The sequence below is a fragment of the Oreochromis aureus genome, linkage group 3 (genome assembly GCF_013358895.1).
Source record: "Oreochromis aureus strain Israel breed Guangdong linkage group 3, ZZ_aureus, whole genome shotgun sequence".
Classification (NCBI taxonomy): domain Eukaryota; kingdom Metazoa; phylum Chordata; class Actinopteri; order Cichliformes; family Cichlidae; genus Oreochromis; species Oreochromis aureus.
This window is the reverse complement of record NC_052944.1, coordinates 3795957-3816449: the sequence shown is the minus strand read 5'-3', so window position 1 is coordinate 3816449 and position 20493 is coordinate 3795957. Positions and strand designations below refer to the sequence as shown.

The 20493-nt window shown below is 40.9% G+C and overlaps 1 protein-coding gene and 2 long non-coding RNA genes across 3 annotated transcripts; all 3 read left to right on the top strand.

Moving 5' to 3' along the window:
- Positions 1 to 1954: 1954 nt before the first annotated feature.
- LOC120438914 lies at positions 1955 to 3431 on the top strand. The gene is made up of 6 exons (XM_039609518.1): positions 1955 to 2000; positions 2093 to 2313; positions 2498 to 2663; positions 2784 to 2866; positions 2965 to 3141; positions 3288 to 3431. The coding sequence occupies exons 2-6, from the start codon at positions 2254 to 2256 to the stop codon at positions 3429 to 3431; spliced, it is 630 nt and encodes a 209-aa protein (XP_039465452.1). The 5' UTR covers positions 1955 to 2000; positions 2093 to 2253.
- A 1198-nt stretch (positions 3432 to 4629) lies between these two features.
- On the top strand, positions 4630 to 6040 carry LOC120438745. Its single transcript, XR_005612097.1, has 4 exons — positions 4630 to 4719; positions 5162 to 5678; positions 5793 to 5861; positions 5956 to 6040. It is a non-coding gene; the product is annotated as an uncharacterized LOC120438745 (long non-coding RNA).
- Positions 6041 to 9953: 3913 nt separating this feature from the next.
- LOC120438760 lies at positions 9954 to 10318 on the top strand. The gene is made up of 2 exons (XR_005612118.1): positions 9954 to 10098; positions 10183 to 10318. It is a non-coding gene; the product is annotated as an uncharacterized LOC120438760 (long non-coding RNA).
- Positions 10319 to 20493: the final 10175 nt, after the last annotated feature.

Genomic DNA, 20493 nt, shown 5'->3' with positions numbered 1-20493 from the left:
CTGGAGTCCGATGGTTGAGACCAGGTCTGAGGAAGTGTAAGTGTGTTTTTAATGGGATTCATGAAAACAAAGCAGCACACATTCAACCATCTTCATCATGTCAGGAGTCATCATCAAAGTGTCAATCAATGAACAGATGATGGATCAATAACTGCAGCTGGATTGTGTTTGTTCTCTCCATCAGATTCCTGTCAACTCACAATCGACACAAACACAGTGAACACAAAGCTCCAACGGTCTGACAACAACAGGAAGGTGACACGTGTGGAGGAGGTTCAGTCATATCCTGATCATCCAGACAGATTTGATGTTTGTGAACAGCTGCTGTGTAGAGATGGTCTGACTGGTCGCTGTTACTGGGAGGTCGAGTGGACGAGGAGGGCTTGGATACCAGTGAGTTACAGAGGAATCAAAAGGAAAGGAAGGAGTGATGAGTGTGTGTTTGGTGGAAATGATCAGTCCTGGAGTCTTTGCTGCCCTGAACATGGTTCCTCTGTGTGGCACAATAACAGAGAAACACCCATCTCCTCCTCCTCCTCCTCCTCTGTCTCTAACAGATGTAGAGTTTAGATAAATATTTTACTGCTACTGTTTATAATCATCATCATTAATCATTATTTCATTTAATCATCATCATTACCATTGCATTAATTATCATTTCATTAAAGCATTTCTTTAAGCTGTCGGTCTTATATTACAACTTGTATCACAGGTATTGTCATAATCTCATATTATCATTTTCTATTACAGGTGCAGTGATAATCCTTTTTATATATATGCATTGTATTTTTGTGCTTGCTAAAGAGGGAAGCTCGGTCAACCAGTGGAGGGTCGGAAGCTTTGTCTGGCGTGAATGTCCAGGCAATTTATTGTGTTAAGGAGTTTGAGCTATGGAAAGAACACGCTTACAAAACACATAGGTCAGGTTAGCCATTAGTATTTCTTTATTCATTTATATCCTTTTTATTAAGCTTTGAGTAGTGGCCTTCTGGTAAAGCATTTATTCAATAGATTACATATGTTCATTAGTTAAGATTAGTACACATATCACAGAGAGCTTCTGTCTGGTAAAAGGCCAGAAGCGCCAACGGGCGGGGGGAGGCCAGTGCATTTTCTGAGGTCAAGACGCACACACACACACAAACAGTAGTTAGACTCATGTTTAGGTAAAAGTTCAAATAGTCAAATAATAGTTTGCAAAACCTTGTGGCTGTAAGATTATGTTTGCAGAGGAGACAGTTTGTTCCAGGGGATAAGCAGAGTTAGAAGATTACCGGGAAGGACCTGACCTCGGGAAGAAGAAGATGTCCTGTTAAATGTGTCAAAAGTTGTCAACAGGATATGTGTTTTTGAAACTCATGGATGTATCGTATCTTCTTGACATATGAGGGGGCGTCATAAATAACATCCCGATGTTATAAAACAATTTGTTGTGCTGTTTTGGGGTGAGATCTACAGCTGATGTTGCAGTGTACATCTCCCACGCGTGTGTTCATTAAAATCATTGTTTGACTGACTCTCCTGGACCAGTTGTTGTTTTTGTGCCCTCCCTCAATATCTGAACCCGGATTTTAACAGTACTTTGATGCCACTGGAAGTATAATAAGAAAAGAAAGTGCTGGAAGGCCACCATACTATGTGTATGAGTTGGTTGTCAGAAACCCATCCAAAGGTGCTTCTCCTCTTCCAGTTGCTACATATGTCACGTGTGACCACACTACAGCCTCTGTGACATACTTCTTGCAGGCCTTTCAGACTGATCTGGTAAGAGCATTTGGTAATCGGGCCTACAACAGGCCTGTCATGTTCATGTGTGATGGATCCCTGGTACTCCTCCGATCCATTTCCATGACATTCTGCAGAATAAGTCTAGAGGATCTGCTGCAGAAGTACTATGTCTTACTCAGTGGCCAGCATTCAGCACAGCAATTCAACATTCCCATTCTTCATCCATGTTTGAGCCATGTCATGAAAAATGCCAAGGACCTTTGTAAAAAACAGTGAGTACATTTATATCAATAATTAAAAAAGAATACAAGATTTGTAATGTAAAGGCCCTACTAACAGTGATTTCATTCGTTCCTTTTCCCAGCATTCCAGAGAACTACAGGCTTGGGATGCATGTGTTTGGGCTCCTTGCATGCTGTGATAACTTAAAAGACATGGATGATGTTGTCCATAGTGCAGCAATAGTGTTTTGCAGTCCTTGTAGTGGAAGGAACGTAACAAAACTACAACAACTTGAAAATCCTTATGCAAAAAAGGGGGACCCTGGATTTGGATGAAAAGACTGTGATTGCTGAGGACTACAAGGTTAGCTAAGATTTATTATTTAAGTGATCATATTAATAACTTTTTTACTTGTGTCTGTCCCAAATGAATTAATGAATTCACATTATTTTAAAAATATATATTTTAAACCACAATAACATTTTATATAATACATTTTTCTTTGCTTTGATAACTTACTGAATACAGATATATATCTGTTTTACAGACTGATGTTCAGAATGCCCCATTGAAGACCCATTTCCAGGAAATTGTTGACAATGCAACACTGGACTGTGAGGGTGAAAGAAACATCTTTCATGCACCCAAATTTGTTGCTGGTCTGGTAAATCACCTTCTACCACATGCAACTTTGTGGTCATCAATGATGCTCGGTACATTTTTTTATTTGTTGTATTACTATCTTAAATTGTCATTTATTCATAAATGTAAATGTGCTAAATGTTGAATTACCTATTTTAATTATGTTTTTGAATTACTTGTATTCTCCTTAGGGGACCTTGGACGTCATGGTACTGGTCCTGCTTACCAGCAGCTCAGTAAACTCTATGGTGACATTCAGCAATCCAAGAAGCAGGTATCATAGCGAGAAGAATAAGTGAAAAAGAAACATAAATTATATATAAATTTACAATACATAGATACTGAATTAAACAATGTACTATTGCATTTAAGAATTTTACACAAGTCAACAGAACCCAAGGAATCATGGAGAAAAGCCAGTGGGATTTGAAAAAAATCTGTATCCAGAGAAGGAGACTGACAAGGCTTGATGACTTTGTGGAAATTTATCAGAAAATGCACGATGCCCTCCTGCTTGAATATGCAGACATGAAAAAATCAAGACAAAAGGTATGAATAACTTCCTAATAATGAAAATGATGTTTTATACAACTAGAACAAGAAACTAAGAAAAAGTGAAAACATTTGGCTATGACTGTAGAATTAAGAGATGATAAAATAAGTAAGCATTAAAAGTATGTATGTGTAATCAACAGTCTTTTGGCGTGGAAATGGAGAAATGGAAAGACAAACGCATTAAACGAAAAGGTGTGTATGTGTCACCGTTAGTGACAGAACTGCCACTGAAGAAAAAGAAAACCGAGATAAGTCATCATGTTCCCATTATTTTCAATAATTAAACCTTGTGATGTCCTCCCGATGGCCATACTCCTTTTGTCCTCTGGGGTAAAGCGTCTGCTTTGACTATTTATGAAGCATCAATTATAAATTATAAATTATCATCCGTCTCCGTGTTTCAATGTTTTATCAAACTGTATTCCAACTGATTACCTGAAATCTTTATGTGTTTTGACAATGTATTACACCTAGGCATGGGCCTTAGTGAACCCCCACTTTAATGACAAAAAATGCATGTCCATAGGTGACACAAGTGCAGGAGGAAGCTCAGGTTTTTTGCTTTTTGCTGGTCACACCATGTACAGCTTTGTTTTCAGCAGTTGTAGGCCAAGGGCATATGAATTAAACAAGCTTTCAAGGGTGATCATTGTCTTTTGGAGACCTACTGTATTAAGCACAGCTCGCGTGGCCTGACTGCAGGCAATCAAGTTTGCAATAGTACACTAGCATGTTCTCTGTACAGCTGGACCGAGCATCACATACTGCCCATGTTTTTCTCTCATAGTTCCTCTGTTTACTTGGGATGTAATGTTGGACAGAGTCCTTTAAGGGGACTAGGCACTCATACACAGTCATATCAGTACCTGTATGGTACACCAACAGCAGGACAGATGCTCACTCGTTACATACATCTCAAATCAGAACAAGTTTGTGTCATTCATGACCATATTCTATTGTCTATTATATTCTATTATATAAAGTCATTCAAAAATGTTATCTGTTAACAGATAAAAGGGAAGACCACTGTTCAAACCTTTAAACAGGAACAGCACAAACAACATGATGCTCGTCAAACATTTTTAGAAATGTTTTTAATGTCTACATTTATGTTTTGTGTGTTATTGTCATAAATGACTCTGAAAATTGACATGTGTCTATCTTTGTAGGATGACAGCCAGGAACAAATAGCTGTTTGCCAAAAAACTGCAACATACATGGCTAATAAAGTGTCTGTCACAGTATGGAAAGGAGATTTATGTGCCTTCAAAGTGGATGCAATTGTCATTAAATACATTCAGGCTATGTTGTTCTTCTTCATTTGTTATGATTTTGTAATCACTGCACTTAGTGAGTATTATGTGAAATATATCAGCATTAATAACGTGTAATTGATGCAAAAGGTAATGCAATGTTTTAATTAATAAAACATTACTTAAAATGTAGTAACAAATATTTTTGTTTAAATTCAACCCACCAATCGAGGGGCCAGAGGATTCTCCATCTACACTGGAAAGGACAGAGCACCTTGAGAGAAACACAACCGGTCTAACAAAGGACACTGCATCACAGGTGATGTTTCACGAACAAACTCACTCACAAACAATTCAATAACTATGTCATGTGTTTGAAAAACCAAGTTTGTTAGTACATATTTTTGTAATTATATATTAGATTTTATTATATGTATGTGTTGATGAATGAAAAGTACAGACCACAGAAAAGTGACAAATGTCAGTCCAACAATAAATGTAACTTTTACATGTTACTGGCCTTAATATTACAAAAACAACAGTAACTGACTCAATTTTTAATTTCTTAATGTAGTTTAACATCTCAAATAAAGTGCATTAAAATCTATGTCAAATTTGGAGATGTTTTTGTGTTGTTGCGTCAGGTACATAAAATACTTTTAAAAATTAGATTTAAAACCGTTGTAATCGATTACATAAATGTTCTCATAAGAAGAATTTTTAGAACTTTATTTAGTTACTATTGTCTTGTTGAAACACAGGTCGCATATTTGTGGAAACAACAGGAAACGGAAGTTGTTGTTTCTGTGGTCCCATCTCAGATTAGAGGTAACAACTTTGTCATACGTCACAGTGAGTTCCTGACCCTTAGACCACACAGCTGGCTTGTTGGAGAGGTATGTATCCAGGTATTAACCCCCCCCCCTCCCCCAAAAGTACTGCATAAGGTTAACGTTAAAGCTGGGGCAGAACATTAGTTGTTCCCTACACATTCAGTAAGTACTGCTTTAGATCTACATTCCAGGCATATCCTCATGACTGAATACTGAGTATACGTAAGTAAAAAACTCTTTATTAACCTTTGTATTCCAAAAATTTATCATGTTTACAAAGTAATAAAAGGTTATTTATTATACTCCTCAGGTCATTGAAAGTCTCCTGCACCACTGGGCCATTCGGCTGAATCTGGGGAATAATATCTACATTATGAACCACTACACGAGCGGTGTGATCCTCTATGGAGAGAGAGAACTAATCAGGAGACAAAGCTTGTCCAAGGTAAAAAAATTTTAATATATTCTAGAATTAATTTTTTTAAAATTTTATTAATGTCTCGAGATAAATGGAAAAAGTATTGTTGCAAATTTGTAATTAATTTCTAATATGTCACAGGTGAACTTTGACAACTACCGAGCCATTTTATCCTTTGTGAACATTGGAAATGTACACTGGAAGTTTCTGGTTAGTACAAGCAGCATTTCTGTGAAAAAAAGTTTGTTTCAATAACACATTCTTCATAATTTATGTACTTTTAAAATTTATATATCTATCGCAGTACATAAATGCAGATGACAGCTGTCTGTATTTGGTCGATCCTTCAAGAAACTCTTTGGAGCAGGAAGAGTCTGACCGTGCAGCCAAAAGATTCCAGTAATTATGCGTTATTACATGTATATAATAACAACATAAAATATTTGGTACTCTGTAATGCCATTAGAAAAGTGACAGGAGGACTTAGGAGGTCTTTTTCTATAGGTGGACATATGGTTGTAGATGAAAGTGTAATAAAATCCGTGGTTATCAGTTCTTTAAAGAATTTAAAATATTACTTCAAAATCACACACATATGTAATTTTAAATAATAAAAATACCCTGACAGTGTTTAAGCAGTGAGACATTTGACACAGTTACCATTTGTAGATTTAAAAGAACATGTTATTAATTTTGATACTTCATGTAACATAATCTAGAGCACAGGGCTTTCTGACACACCATTAAAAACACAGTGATATGTATTATATGTGTCTATGTGATTTATAAAAAAGTACAGAATGTTCTTTTTCTGTGTGACGTTTATCTTTCATTTGTATATAAATGTCATGTACATTATGTTCACACAGTGAATCCTTCAAAATGAAGAGGACATGCTACAACAAAACAGACTGGGTGAATGTGAGACTTCGAGGAGGAGTACTGACACATCCATTTCAACGGGATGGTTCTAGCTGGGTAATGGTCATCATGGTATGGTACCGCATTAACATAATAATATTGTTCTGTAAAATTAGATAAGAAGATGGGGTGGGGGTGGGGGAGTTAAAATAATCTTAAAAGGTTAAATTGTGTAAACAGGAAGTGTAACATTTGCAGATGTTTTCAATGAAATGTTATTTTTTGTTTTCATTTCAGATGGCCAAAGCAGTAATGGAAGCATTCCCAAATAAACCAGAAATGACATTTTTGAGGACAAAAAAAGAGATGGCCCAGGCACGAAGGACATTTGCACAGACAATACTTGAGGCCTCCGGTGTGTAAGATCTTCTTCACATGGACATATTTGTTTGTGTCAAACTGATGAACACTAACATATGTATATATTTATGTTTTAGTATTTGACAGTGACACCAACTGTGCCATGTGTGCAACGGAGAAACCACCCAATCCAGGACCCTCCATCACTGACTGGGTATAGTGTTTTTAAAAATAGTTTTATGTTATCTACAACAAAGTATTTGACTCTGTGTCTTTAAGGATTGTAATTTATTAAAATATAGAATTATTTACTTCATGTGTTTATGAAAGTTCATATGTTTTTTGTTTACAGATCCAGTGTGATAACTGCAACTGCTGGTTCCATTCTGAATGCCTGGACATGACAAATGAACAGCTCAGCAGCGCTCAGAAGACAGAGTGGAAGTGTGTGCTTTGTGTAACCTAATTCCACATGCAGTGAAAGCTACTAGAATAATCTGCTTATAGTTATTATTGGTGTTTTGAGGAACACATGTGTAAAACACAATGTGTATAACATTCTTGCTTTGTGCACGTACTTTCAGTATTTCCCTTTTGAGTTTTTTGGGTTGATTTGTGTGATGACAGATAATGAATAACAATATATCAAAACTGTGTAGTAGTAATATGAGAAATCAGTAATCTGAGAAATATAATTTCTCACCCCAACCAATCACAGCAGATGGCCCCGCCCCTCCCTGAGCCTGGTTCTGCCGGAGGTTTCTTCCTGTTAAAAGGGAGTTTTTCCTTCCCACTGTCGCCAAAGTGCTTGCTCATAGGGGGTCATATGATTGTTGGGTGTTTCTCTGTATTTATTATTGTAGGGTTTAACTTATTATGTAACGTGCCTTAAGGTGACTACTGTTGTGATTAAGCGCTGAATAAATAATGTCTAAAACTAAAGTTGCTACTTGAAGTGGTGTGTGAAAATATTTTCATAATAATGACGTTTTGAAAATTTAAATTTTGTGTGGAAATATATTTCTTGTAGTTAAGCAAATACTTGAATGAACTCATTTTGTTCAGTAATGGATTAGGATTTAATTTTATCAGAAAACCGTACAGTAATTTGGGTAACGTTTACTATCAATTTTCTGGGAAGCTGTACAGTAAATTTGGCTGTGGATGACAGGGTGAAGAGTGGGGGTCACCCAGAGTCAGAATCCAGTGAAATATCTGTGTCACCTCTTACAGTTTATATGTAATCTGAGGTCAAAGATGAAGATATTAACAGTACAGTACTGTATATTGGGTAAATTTTATTGTTAATTTTCTCTGAATCGTACAGTAATTTGGGCTTTGGATCATGGGGTGAAAAGTGGAGATGAACCAAAACTGGGAGTGGATTGTGAAGTAAAATAGTGTCAGGACACAAAAGACTGCGTTTCTAAGCCGGGCTTCATCCGTACTGTAATATGCGTAAGAGTAGTGCAACCACATTTTAGGTGCGGCTGGCGGTGCGGCTAGCTTGACTGTGACTTCGTAAGTGAGGGCTCACTTGACCGCAGTTAAATCACGGACAAACTATCCCACAGTTGTTTATGTTTTTAAACCCATTTTGCACAGAGAGGCATTGTTTGAAAAATGTATTGACAGCAATGTTGAATATTATTACACAGGAAAAAAACAACTACATGTAAAATAATCACACCGTGACGCCTCTGCCTTTCTAAATGGAGGGACAGTAACTGTGTGTGTGTATGTAAGCGTGTAAAACCTGCAGATAGATTAACAGTAACAGTATTTTGTCTCTATCTGCTATTCTGCAATTCATCTCATGTAAACAATAACGTGGCCACAGCGTGACGTGAAAAAGGCACATACCTTTAACGTTGCCTGACGAACTCTGTAATCCTCGTCCACACGTAAAAAAAAGGAGTTTTAAAAAATCTCCGTTTTCGGTGATTCGAAACGCCGTTTCCGTGTGGACGAAACAGCTGCGTTTTCAAAAATACCCGTGTAGGTGCGGACGCAGCGTAAAAGAGTTAGTAGTTTATTTTCTTACTACCTGCAGATTACTTGTATTTGCTTAATTGTTTACTAAATGTTTGAGGTGTGAAATAAACCGCAATGGAGCAAAATATGAGTGTGTGTGGTTGGAGGATGTGTCAGTGCGTGCGTGTGTGCGTGCGCGAGAGAGGGGGGGGGGCGCGAACATTTTTCTTGTAAAACAAAGGGGGGCCTAGCGAAAAAAGTTTGGGAACCACTGTGCTAAAGGATGCTGGATACAGAGGTGCCATGTGACAGAGAGAGAATGGAGTCCAGGAGGGGAGGGAGGTGGTGAGCGTCCAGGCATGAGCTCTGGAGAAACCAGGTAAAGAGACTGGTGAACTGGAAACAAGGGAAAAACAGGGTTAATGCAGAAGAGCTAAGAAAACAAGAAACAGTGGCTTCATTCCCACTTGATAGAGTGCATACCACAACATCCCAGATTATCACACAGTTTCATAAATGTCTGCAGTGCTGTAGCAACACATGCAAAAACTCTGTTCTTTACCACAATGATGTGCTGAGCTGTTGTACTCGGGGCGGTCCCACACAGTCCTGGCCTGGCAGACTCCCACTGCAGCCTTCAGGAGACCCCCTCTGTATGGCTGGGCATGCTCATTCAAGTCTGACAGAGAAACATATCCATGTGCTGTATATGAGATCTGGCAGCCAAGAGAAAAGTGTTGATCATCTGTTTTCACACATTTAAACAAACAGGTATCTGCATTCATAAAATAACCAAATGGTGGAATGAAGTCAGATTTTTCACCAAATGAATAGATTTGAATATATGAAATGCACAGAGGCCCAGTAAAAGAAAAGGAAGCATTTTTTGTTGTTAAGTTATGAAGTTATTGTTCAAACACAGAGCTGAAAATGATCAGAATATTTTCACTTTATGTTCAGATTGTCACGGCCCGTGGCTCGGCATCCTGGGAGCTGTGGGAGGCTGCGGTGGCCACGCCCTCGGGCTGGGCCGCCTCCAAACCACCTGCGTCTCATCTAAGGCAATCACCGGAGGACTACTTCAGCCAGCTCGGGCGGCTTCTCCTCGCCAGTCCGTAAGTCTCCTTCCAGTGTGACCAGCATTCAGCGTGGAAGCCGGTGGCCTGCCTGTCCTCCTGCCTGACTGCCTCCCTCCCTAAGGATTCTCTCCCGGGCATCACTCCCCTCCTCGCTCCACAGTCCTGCTCTACCTGTAAGCCTCGGCAACTTATGAAGTCTAGCTTTTCATTTTTGGCAACCTGCGTGCTGTTAACTGTGTCTCCCCTTTCTGTTGCAGTTTCCCCACGGTCCCGATTACGGCGCTCCTGGGCTCCACGCTCCTCGTTTCCCCCCGTGGCATGAGCCTTAGTTTTTCGTTTCCAAGCTTTGTTAAAAGATTCCTCAGTTAAATAAACACTTGTACATAGTTCTGAGCTGCGGTGTGCTGAGTCTGCTTTGGGGTCCTGCTACCTGAACGCTCCGTGTTTTGTGACGCAGATGTTGAGAAACTCAGATGAGCGACTGGTTGTCATAGCGATGGTTGAGAACCTCTGACCCCTCCTGAGTTCATGCTGTGACTGTTACACTCTGGTTTCCTTTCTTGCATTCATGCAGGCTGCAGGATACAGACTGAGTCATTTGTCAACATTTCAAATGTGTCACGATTTGAAGTGATGAAAATGTAGAAACTGCAAAGCTGAACGCTCTCACTCTGTGACAGCTGTGACAGGATCCAACGTAGAGGTGGAAAACCAGAGGATGTTAAACAAATGAGAGAACACATTTCCTAAGAAAATGCAGAGTAAATGCTGAAAGCTGAATATCTGAGTTGGATTATTTGAAGTGTTAAAATATTTGGGGAAACTGCTGAAATAGTCTGAACCATTCACCTGCCAAGAGCTGAACTGCTGAAAGCTGAAGTTCACACAGTGTAAAAAATGTCTCATTGCAAAACTTTTAGTTGTAATTTTCTTTTTTAGTTTAATCAACAATGTTAAAAAATTGAAAAAAGTTAGCTCAGTTGTTTTAGTATTCCAAAAAGAATAGAATAGCTCTTTATTGTCGTTGTACATGTACAACACAATTATGGGTGCTCCACACAAACTGTGCAGGAATCAAATATTAACAGTAACACAAGAGGAATAAATAACAAACAGGAGAAATATATAAAGACACAGACTGGAGAACAAAGTGCTTGGAAGTAATGCAAAGGACTTTGAGTATAGAGTGGTTGTTTTGTGGCCTGACTGAAGCTGGTTACTCACACCATGACTCAGACTGGTGATGTGGGTGGGGAGGGGTTGTTAACAAGTCCCATAATATTACAGTGGCGGCACCACAAAATTTAAATACACAAGCATTTGATTTCCAGCAGGTAACCAGAGAACAGCTGATCTTTGTGTCCTTCACACTTCAGACTTAAAGTTCAGAAAAAGTGAAAGCAAAGTGTGTGTGTGTGTGTGTGTGTGTGTGTGTGTGTGTGTGTGTGTGTGTGTGTGAGAATGTAGTATTGTTCTATTTGCTGTATGTTATTTTTCAGGTGAAAGCTAATTTTAACTTCATAAAAAAAGAAGAAAAAAACCTTAAAACCTGAGTTTGTGTCCAAATTGGGGTCAGCCTTCATCTGACTTTTATCAGAAAGCACTTGCTTCCATGTTGCCTCAGTCTGCATGTCCTCCTTCACCACAGTCATGCACTTTGTCTTTGGTCTCCTCTGTGTTCAGCATCATTTGTCTGACATCTCTCTGTGTGTCCAAACCATCTCTAGAGAGGATGATCATTTCTGACCCCGTCAAAAATCCCAGTATAAATTGTAGCATTAAGCACCACAGTCAGAGCAATTTGAGGATTTTTTTCTGCATTTGGAGCCTATTTATTTACAGAGATAATGAGCTGAAGAGAAACTTTACATTCTTCATGAGACACTAAAACTTCTGAAGCCTTTTCAGGCAAAGCATGAATAAAAAAGCATTTGTCCTCCACTTCTACCCAAACAATCTCCTCTGCTCTGCTTCTGTTTGTCCATCTGTGCAACCGATGTTTAAAAAAACATGTTGGACAGACTGGATAAGGCACATTTAGAGAACACATTTAAAACAAGACAACAAAATAGTTTTTCATGTTACTAAGATTAAGAACTGTATTTTATGTATGAGAGAAGAAGAAAACATGAAAACACAAACAACAAAACAGTTTTCCTCTTTGAAGCCAAGTTTCTAAAGAAGCTTTGGAGGAACCATTTGAACCAGTTTGGTCCATTATTAAAACGGACGTTTATGTGCCAGTCATTCAACATCACCACTTGTGTATAACTCTGCTGATTTTATTCCCTTTGTGTCCAGGCTGAGATTCCAGGTGTCTCCCTCAGCTCATTTACTCCAAATCAGAAGCATCAGATTTGTGGAGCGTGGAGACGCTCTGCCTGCCAGACACAGCTCAGGGCAAAGAAACATGTCTCTCCTCCACAATATACAGGCCTGTATCATTTACTGTCTGTATTTTAATGTAGAAATGATCAAGTGTGATCAAACTTTTCAAATGAAAAATAATATTTAATGTCAAACATTAACTATTTATTTTTTGTTACATTTTCAAAGTTCAAACCTTTAAAGACATTAAGTTTAAGGTCATATATGATCAAGAAAATCAACAATCTTCACGTTTCAGAAACTGGAACCAGCTTTAAATGTGACTAAAATAATGATAAAACAATCAATTCTCTGATCATTGACTAACTGATGAATCACTGCATTTGACAACCCGCTACAGCAACTCCAGAATAAAAGCACTAACCAGACCGATGAAAGGTTTCACACATGCTGAATATGAAGAGTAGTAGAATTTAAACTCACATGATTATCAGCCATAAGAACAAATGCAGATTTATGTTGATGTAAGGTTTATAAATGTAAGTACAGTTTGAATCAGTGCAATATTATTTCCACACATCAATGGACCTCTGAGCTTCTCAGCTTCTAAAATGTAAAGCCTCATTTAGAAACTACACAAGTACATATAATGATCAGGGATCAACATGAACCTGTCTTCTCTATTTGACTTTAATCAACTCTGCAGTGGCTCCATCTTTGCAAAGCCGAAGTCCAGCATAGAGCGGCTGAGTGAAGGTGGTCTGGACTCTGTGGAGGAGAGTCGTGGTTTCAGAGACGCTGTAGAAAGACAGAATACCTGCTCTGTGATCCAGGTACACTCCTACTCTGGAGGACCAAGGACCTGAGAGGACAGTTTGGACTTTGTTGTGAATGAATTTGTAACTGTTTGTGTCACAAACTAATGCCCAAGATTTGTCATTGTTTACAAATGAAGAGTCCCAGAGTCCTGCTCTGCTGATATTCTTGTATGCGACTGCTACATAAACTCCTCCACCTCTCCACTCCACCTCCCAGTAACAACGTCCAGTCAGACTCTCTCTACTCAGGACCTGAGAATACACAGTGAATCTGTCTGGATGATTAGAATAAGACTGTAGTTGTTTCATTCTTGTTACTTTTCTGTTCCCCTCTGATAATAACAAACGTCTGTCTGCTGTGTTTGGATCCAGTGTGATGTCACATGAACATTTTAAGAATCCAGCTCTGGTCTTTGGCTCTGCTGGTGACAGTAAAACGTCCTCTTCAGTGACTGTCAGTGAGATGTTTGTCCGTTCCTCTCTCAGAATGTCCTGTAGTTTATCTCTGGTCTCTGACACAGCTGCTGTCACATCCTCAAAGTAGCTCAGAGGACGGATATTGATGCTGGATGAGTGTGTCGACTCACCGAGTGCTGACAGTGAGGGGTAGTTGTGTAGAAACTGGTTGTGATCCTCTGTGTGTGAGAGCTGCTCCAGCTCGCCGTCTTTCCTCTTCAGCTCAGCGATCTCCTGCTCCAGCTTCTCCTGAAGCTCTTTGACTCGACTCACTTCAGTTTCCTGCTGGGATCTGACCTGCTGCTTCACATCAGAGCTTCTTTTCTGGATGAGACGGATCAGCTCAGTGAAGATCTTCTCACTGTGCTCCACTGCTTTATCAGCAGAGCCATTGATGGCCTCCACCTCCTGCTGAAGCAGCTTCACATCTTTCTCTCGCTCCTGGATTCTCTGCTGGATGTTGAGTCGTCTCACCTGGAGCTCCTTCTGCTTCTCAGTCCTTTCTGCTGCAGCTGGGACTGTTTCATGGCCTTTATGTTCATCCATTGTGCAGAGATAACAGATACTCTGCTGATCAGTACGACAGAAAATCTTCATCACCTCATCATGACGAGAGCAGATGTTGTCCTGGAGCTTCTTGGAGGGGGCCACCAGCTTGTGTTTCTTTAATGGAGCTGCATCATAGTGAGGTTGGAGGTGTTTCTCACAGTAAGAGGCCGGGCAAGATAAACAGGACTTGATGGCTTTCAGCTTCCTCCCAGTGCAGACATCACAGGCCACATCTTCAGGTCCAGCATAGCAGTGATCAGCTGCAGCAGCTTGGAGTCCAGTCTTCTTCAGCTGCTCCACTAAAGCTGCAAACATGACGTTTTTCTCCAGGACAGGCCTCGCTGTGAAAGTCTTCCTGCACTGAGGGCAGCTGTGGATTCCCTTCCTGTCCTCTTCATCCCAGAAACTTTTAATACAGTTCATGCAGTAGCTGTGTCCACAGGCTGTAGTCACCGGATCCTTCAGGAGATCCAAACAGATGGAACAAGAGAAGGTTTCTCGGTCCAGCTGAACTCCTTTCTGTGCCATTTCTCCTCTCAGTGTCAGTGACTGTGCGAGTTTCTCTTCCTTAAAACTGAAACTAGTCTGAGCTCTGATCTCAACAACATGTGTTTCTGCAGTGAGTGGAGCCTGTCAGCTCTTACACGTCACCACATGTTGGTTACACCCATCTTCAAAGTGCAGATCTGAAGGGGAGGGAACGAGGAAACACGTGGACAGAGAGGAGGTGCTGTGTTTAAGAGCAGGAAGAAGAGGCTGTGCTTCACTCCAGGAAGAGGAGCAGTTTGAGAGCGACACCGTGTGTTTAACCCTTTTTATTTACCGCTCACATCAACTTTTAAGCTTGTTAACACTTTCTTCTATATAAATAAACTTCACTTTAGAAATGTCAGAGTTCTCACTGCAGTTAACAAACAGTGCTTCAGTTTTAGTCAGTGCAGGAGGATGATGATCCTCTGACTCCTTCTTTAAAAGCATTTTTCTGTTATTACGGTCGAGTTGATCACACAAAATCATCTTGAGCAGGGACGTGGCTAAATACAGGTATGTGAGAACCAGTTAATATTAAGGTCTCCAGTGACTGACTGCAGCACTGTGCATGTGGCCTGGAGATACTGGATATCAGGACTTGGTGGTCTGTAACAGCAGCCCACTAGTGCAGGTTTCACCGGAGGAAGCTGGACCTGTAACCACAGCACTTCCAGTTGGATCAACAGCCACTGCAAGAATCAGCATCTGCACATTTATCATCATGAGCAGCAGGGGGCGCTGTTACACACAGAGGCAGGTTCTCTCCCAAATGTGTCCAGAACAAGAGCTGAGCAGCTTTTTCTGTGAGTCAAAGTATTTCTAACAAAACACAGCAGATCACAGAGCCTGTGTGAGCTCAGCTATCAGAATCAAACAGTGAAGCTGACCTGTGTAAGTCAGCAGGTCAGACAGCCAATGAGGGGAAACCTACAAACCAGTCATGAACTTTTCATAAACCACATTTAATCCAAATCTATGATACGTCCATAAGTCTGCACAGTCTGAAACCTCCTCACATTTCAGCCCTCATTTCTCATCATATTGGAATCTACAGTTATTTATGGTTCAGTGAGTTTTGCTTGGAGTTTCCAGCTTCTGAGAGAATTATTTACATCACTGAAGTGTTTATGATTCCCTTGGTATAAAAAAGCTTCACAGTAAAATCTCATCTTTCTAACATTCACACTGAAACATGTTTACTATACTGCATGATAAAGACAGCTGAACACGACGTCTTATTATCAGAAAGAGACAAAAAGAATCAGCTTTCCTGGTGTGATGGTTCAAAAGCACGAAGGACAAAAACTGTAAAGAATTGAAATGTAAGAAATCTGTCCTCTCCTCATCCTCCCACCATCCTCAGGGTGACCTTCATTTTCTTTGCTGTCTTCACCCTCATCATCCTCTTCATCGTCTTCTTGCTCAGTGTCTGCACACACACACACACACACACACACAGATATGAGCCTCTTAACCTGCTCACAGCCTCATGGTGTTTTTAACATCAGAGGTCAAACCAGGTCACCAAGGGTCACCATAACAACTGTAACTAATACCAGAATAGGTCAAAGGTCAGAGTAGTTAAAGTAGTTAAATAAATGAAATAGTCAACAGTGTGTCAGAGAGAAGGGAGCAGCTATCAGTCTGAGTCATCGAGCCGTTTGGCAGCATTCATGGTTTTATTGACACAGTTATGATCAGGTTGAAGTGTTGCAGCATGTTCACTCCTGCTCTGCATGTTGTGCAGTTACTGATGTGTTAAACTGTGTGTGCGCAGGCTGTGGCTCTGTTTCATTTCCACAATCCAACCACAGAGGGCGCTAAAAAGGTCCAGGTCATGTTAGTCTGAAATGCTTGAAAAGAAGTTCGGTTTCCTTCTTTTTAAGATATCCAGGCTGAACTTCATGACAACAATTTAAGCGTCTACCAATGAGAGTTCAGGATACTGTGATTGGTCTACGACGGGGTGGTAAATACATCAGAGGGTGACCTCAAGTGTTTTTATGTCTAGTTAACAGAAGCAGTAGGATTATAAGCCATGTTTGCTCAGCAGCAGCTTTGTATTAAAGGTTGTAGCTTTAGTATTTTAGCTTTTATATAAATCCCTGTTTCACCCACTGCTATGTGCCTGTTGTGAAGAGGGAAGCTGTGACCACTAGAAGTACAGTAGTAGGTGGTCGGAGGAGGCTTTAGTGGGACTACAGGGTTGTTCTGAGGTGACAGACTGGGAGACACTCTGTGAGCCTCACGGTGAGGACACCAGTGGGCTTACTGAGTGTGTCACTCACTACATAACCTTCTGCACCAGCTCCATTGTCCCAGCACGGACATCATTTGTTACCCACATAACAAGCTGTGGGTGACTAAGGATATCACAGCTCTCCTCAATAACAAGAAGAGGGCGTTCAGAGCGGGCAATAGAGACGAGGCTAGAACGGTTCAGGTGTTACTGAAAGGCAAGATCAGCGTGAGAGAGTTGTGGCATGAAGACAACCACTGGATTCAAGCCATCCAACAACAGAGGAGCTGGGGGCAGTGAGGACAGAGCGAGACACTTGAATGTGTTTTTCAACAGATTCCACACTGCAGTGAACGCTCACCCCCCTGCTGACTTACCTGTAGCCAGCCTGCAATCTCCCTCCCTCACCACATTGCACCATCGCCGCCTCTCCTCCACCATCACTTTCACTCGTGACCAGATTCAAAGACTCCAGTCAAGCACGTCTGCTGGACCAGACCAGAGGAGTGCTGTGTCCTCAAGGCCTGTCCCACCCAGCTTTGTGGAGTCTTTTATAAACTGTTCATGTTGAGTTTGCCATCTTCAGAAGTTTTATGATGACTCTGCAGTGGTTGGATGTATCCGTGTGTCACTGTCCGGGTGAGTGCAGGGTTTTTCCATAGAGCCGGTGGTTCCACCTCTGGGCGGAGTCATTGCATTACAGCCTGCAGTCCACACCTGTTTGCAATCAAGCTGCCAATACTTAAGACCAGCGCTCTCAGCTCCTCGCCACCAGATCTTCAACTAACCTCTGTTAGTGCAGCCGACACAGCTCTTGTGATATTGTTCATAGTGATATTATCTGCTCACCTCGTGTTTCTCTGCCTGTAGTCATCCACCTGCTCCCCATGCTCAAACTCTGACAATACTCACCTTCATTTGGACGCCAGTTTTCTCTGCAGCTCTTCCTCCACAGCTCATGCTCACTTCTGTTCCTGCCACAGTTACCGGATACCACGGACCATCACCAGCATGGAACCATCACCGCCTCACTCGGACCTCTTACCCCTCTCATGCCAGTCCTCCACCTCCAATAAGTAGCACAGTTCATGTCCATATTTCCTCTTTCGTTCCCCCGGCCTGACTTCCCTTTTCCCCGTGTCACAGAATTCATATGTATATAGTTTCCTAGTACTTCATGTTTGTTGTACAGTTTGCTATTCCTTAGAATCTCACGTACATCATAGTTCAGAGTCACATCATAGCTGTAATCTCTGTTTGTAAATAACGTCTTGTTGTCATGGTTACCAGTGCCTCCGTTTGTCTGGTTTGTGACACAGTGACGAGGCTGAATACTGGGCTGTTTGTCACACGGTGCAAGCAGAATCATCTGCAGCTCAACGTAACAAAGACCGAAGTGATGATCAATGAGAGGCAGAAGGATTTGGGCAAAAATACATTAGTTGCATCTAACTGAGAGGAGCAAGGAACATGAAGGGAATTCCTTTTCTTAAGTATCAGGTCATTTCAAATGCTACATTTCTATCAGCTTAACAAACATCAGCAAACACACAAACTGTTTGTGTGCAGTTTGTCGCACAGTGTCCCACAGCTAAAGGTCCAGCTGCAAGGTGCCGTCTCCACACACCTACTATTACTTATTTCTAATTTTAAAGTTGCACATCAGAGCTCTGACACTTTAAACTGCACATGTTTAAACGCTCCTGGTTACTCCCTGTGTTCAGCTCTGACGCTCACCCACAGACTGAAAAGGAGACGAGGAAATGACTTTAGTTTGTCGACAGATCGCAGTGGAAACTGTTTCATTGGTTGAACAGAAGTTCTTGGTGATAAATAGCCTGTAAATGCTGCTCCTGCTTCTCCTGCATAAAGTTCCAGCATTGCTACATTTCAAACACTCTCTGCTCCCATCTTCACACACATGTGCTGGGAAACTGTGGGAACCATCTGTACATTTTCATACTGGATCCCAGATATAAACTGGGGGTGGCACACAACACATAGATGGCTCTGGATGTATGGGTACTTAATGATCAAGCTGGCAGTAATGTGGTGGTGTTTAGTAGACAGGAGGGTGGGAGTGTGAGGGGACATGGTTTGAGGTAGATTCATACCCAGGCCCTGCAGCAGGACTATAAACGTCAGTACATTGGTCATCTGCTCAGCCAGGTTGACTCTAACAACACTGTGAATTCAGTCTGACAGTGAGTCAGTGAGAGTTAAAGTAAGTCAAACCCACTCCCTCCTCCAACTACGACGGCCTAGACACAGACTTTATGCGAGCTTCTTTGAAGCTGGCAGCCAGTGAAGGTGAAGGTGAGCAGAACTGAGTTCTAGTGACTCGTTCTTACTTTAATAACTGGTCAATTTCACTGAAGTCAAACCACCAGGAAGGAGACAACAGAACTATTTATTTCTACCTTCATTGTCATTTCTTCCATTGCCTGAGCTGGTGAGAGGTTGTTGTTGTTGTAAGATTCCTGCATGAAATGATTTGACCAGATATCTTAATATCTCAATATGCTTCACGTGTTGCTCTCAGAGGTCGAACCAGCTGTCATCAGGTTTTGGTCTGAAACTCTTTTCATTCACACTTACGGCATCAGGGAAACTTCACAGTACTGATCTGCATCACTGTGTGATGGATGCATCTAAAAAAGTTGAAGGAAGTGATAAAAAGGAAACAACTCATTCAGTAACTTCAGCTTTCTGATGATCTGACAGAGTGAAGTGTCAGACGCTCTTCTTCTGAAGTTTAACAACTTTTCTGCATCAGGATTAAAGTCAGAATGAAAATTTTCGTGAAGGTTTCACCTCTCATCCGAGAAGCTTCTCGGATGAGAGGTGAAACGTCTTCAAGCAACTCAAAGAAGTCCAGACGCTTTTCTTTGCAAACTCCTTTGACTACGATGACCTGCATGACTGAGAACCTTCACAGACATTAACATGGTTGTCAGGTGTCGGCCATCCAGATTCCAGAGGTGCTGTAAAAGGTCATAAAGTTAACACTCCGCTGTAAAAAGAAGTAACACTGGTTTCAAACACAGTGTCACACTGTATTCACGTCTCCTCTGCAGCATTCACAGTTTCTCCAACATTTCCTCCACAACACAGTGTAATTTCATCACCAACACACAGCCTGTAACCACAGTTTTCTTCACATGAAATCTCAGTAATCCTGTGATAGAAAAACATCATTAAGTTGTGTCCTGCTATAAATCACATGATCGAATCACATGATTAACCATCTGCTGTAAAAAGAAATGTAAATGTTAGCGCTGCGCAGGTGTATACACTCTTTCTCACAGTAATCTCTGTGAGCAACACAAGGTAGTGAATAACACACCCATGGTGAATTCACAGACAGAAAAATTTAAACTAAAAAAGGTTAAATTTGCAGAGTTCACATAGTCATGTGACCCAAGTTTCCTCCTGTGGTCTCCTTCTGCTCCTGCAACAGAAGACACACACAGAGATACATCCGCAAAACAACAACACTTCAAAAAGAAAAAGAAGAATTTAGACTGGATTTCCTCATTGAATCCTTTTGGACAGGAACTTGTTTCCTAATTGTCCCAAATAAGTGACTTTCTCCTGAGCCCATTTTAATTTTGGAGAAGCTCACTTTACAACCACATGTTGTGTAG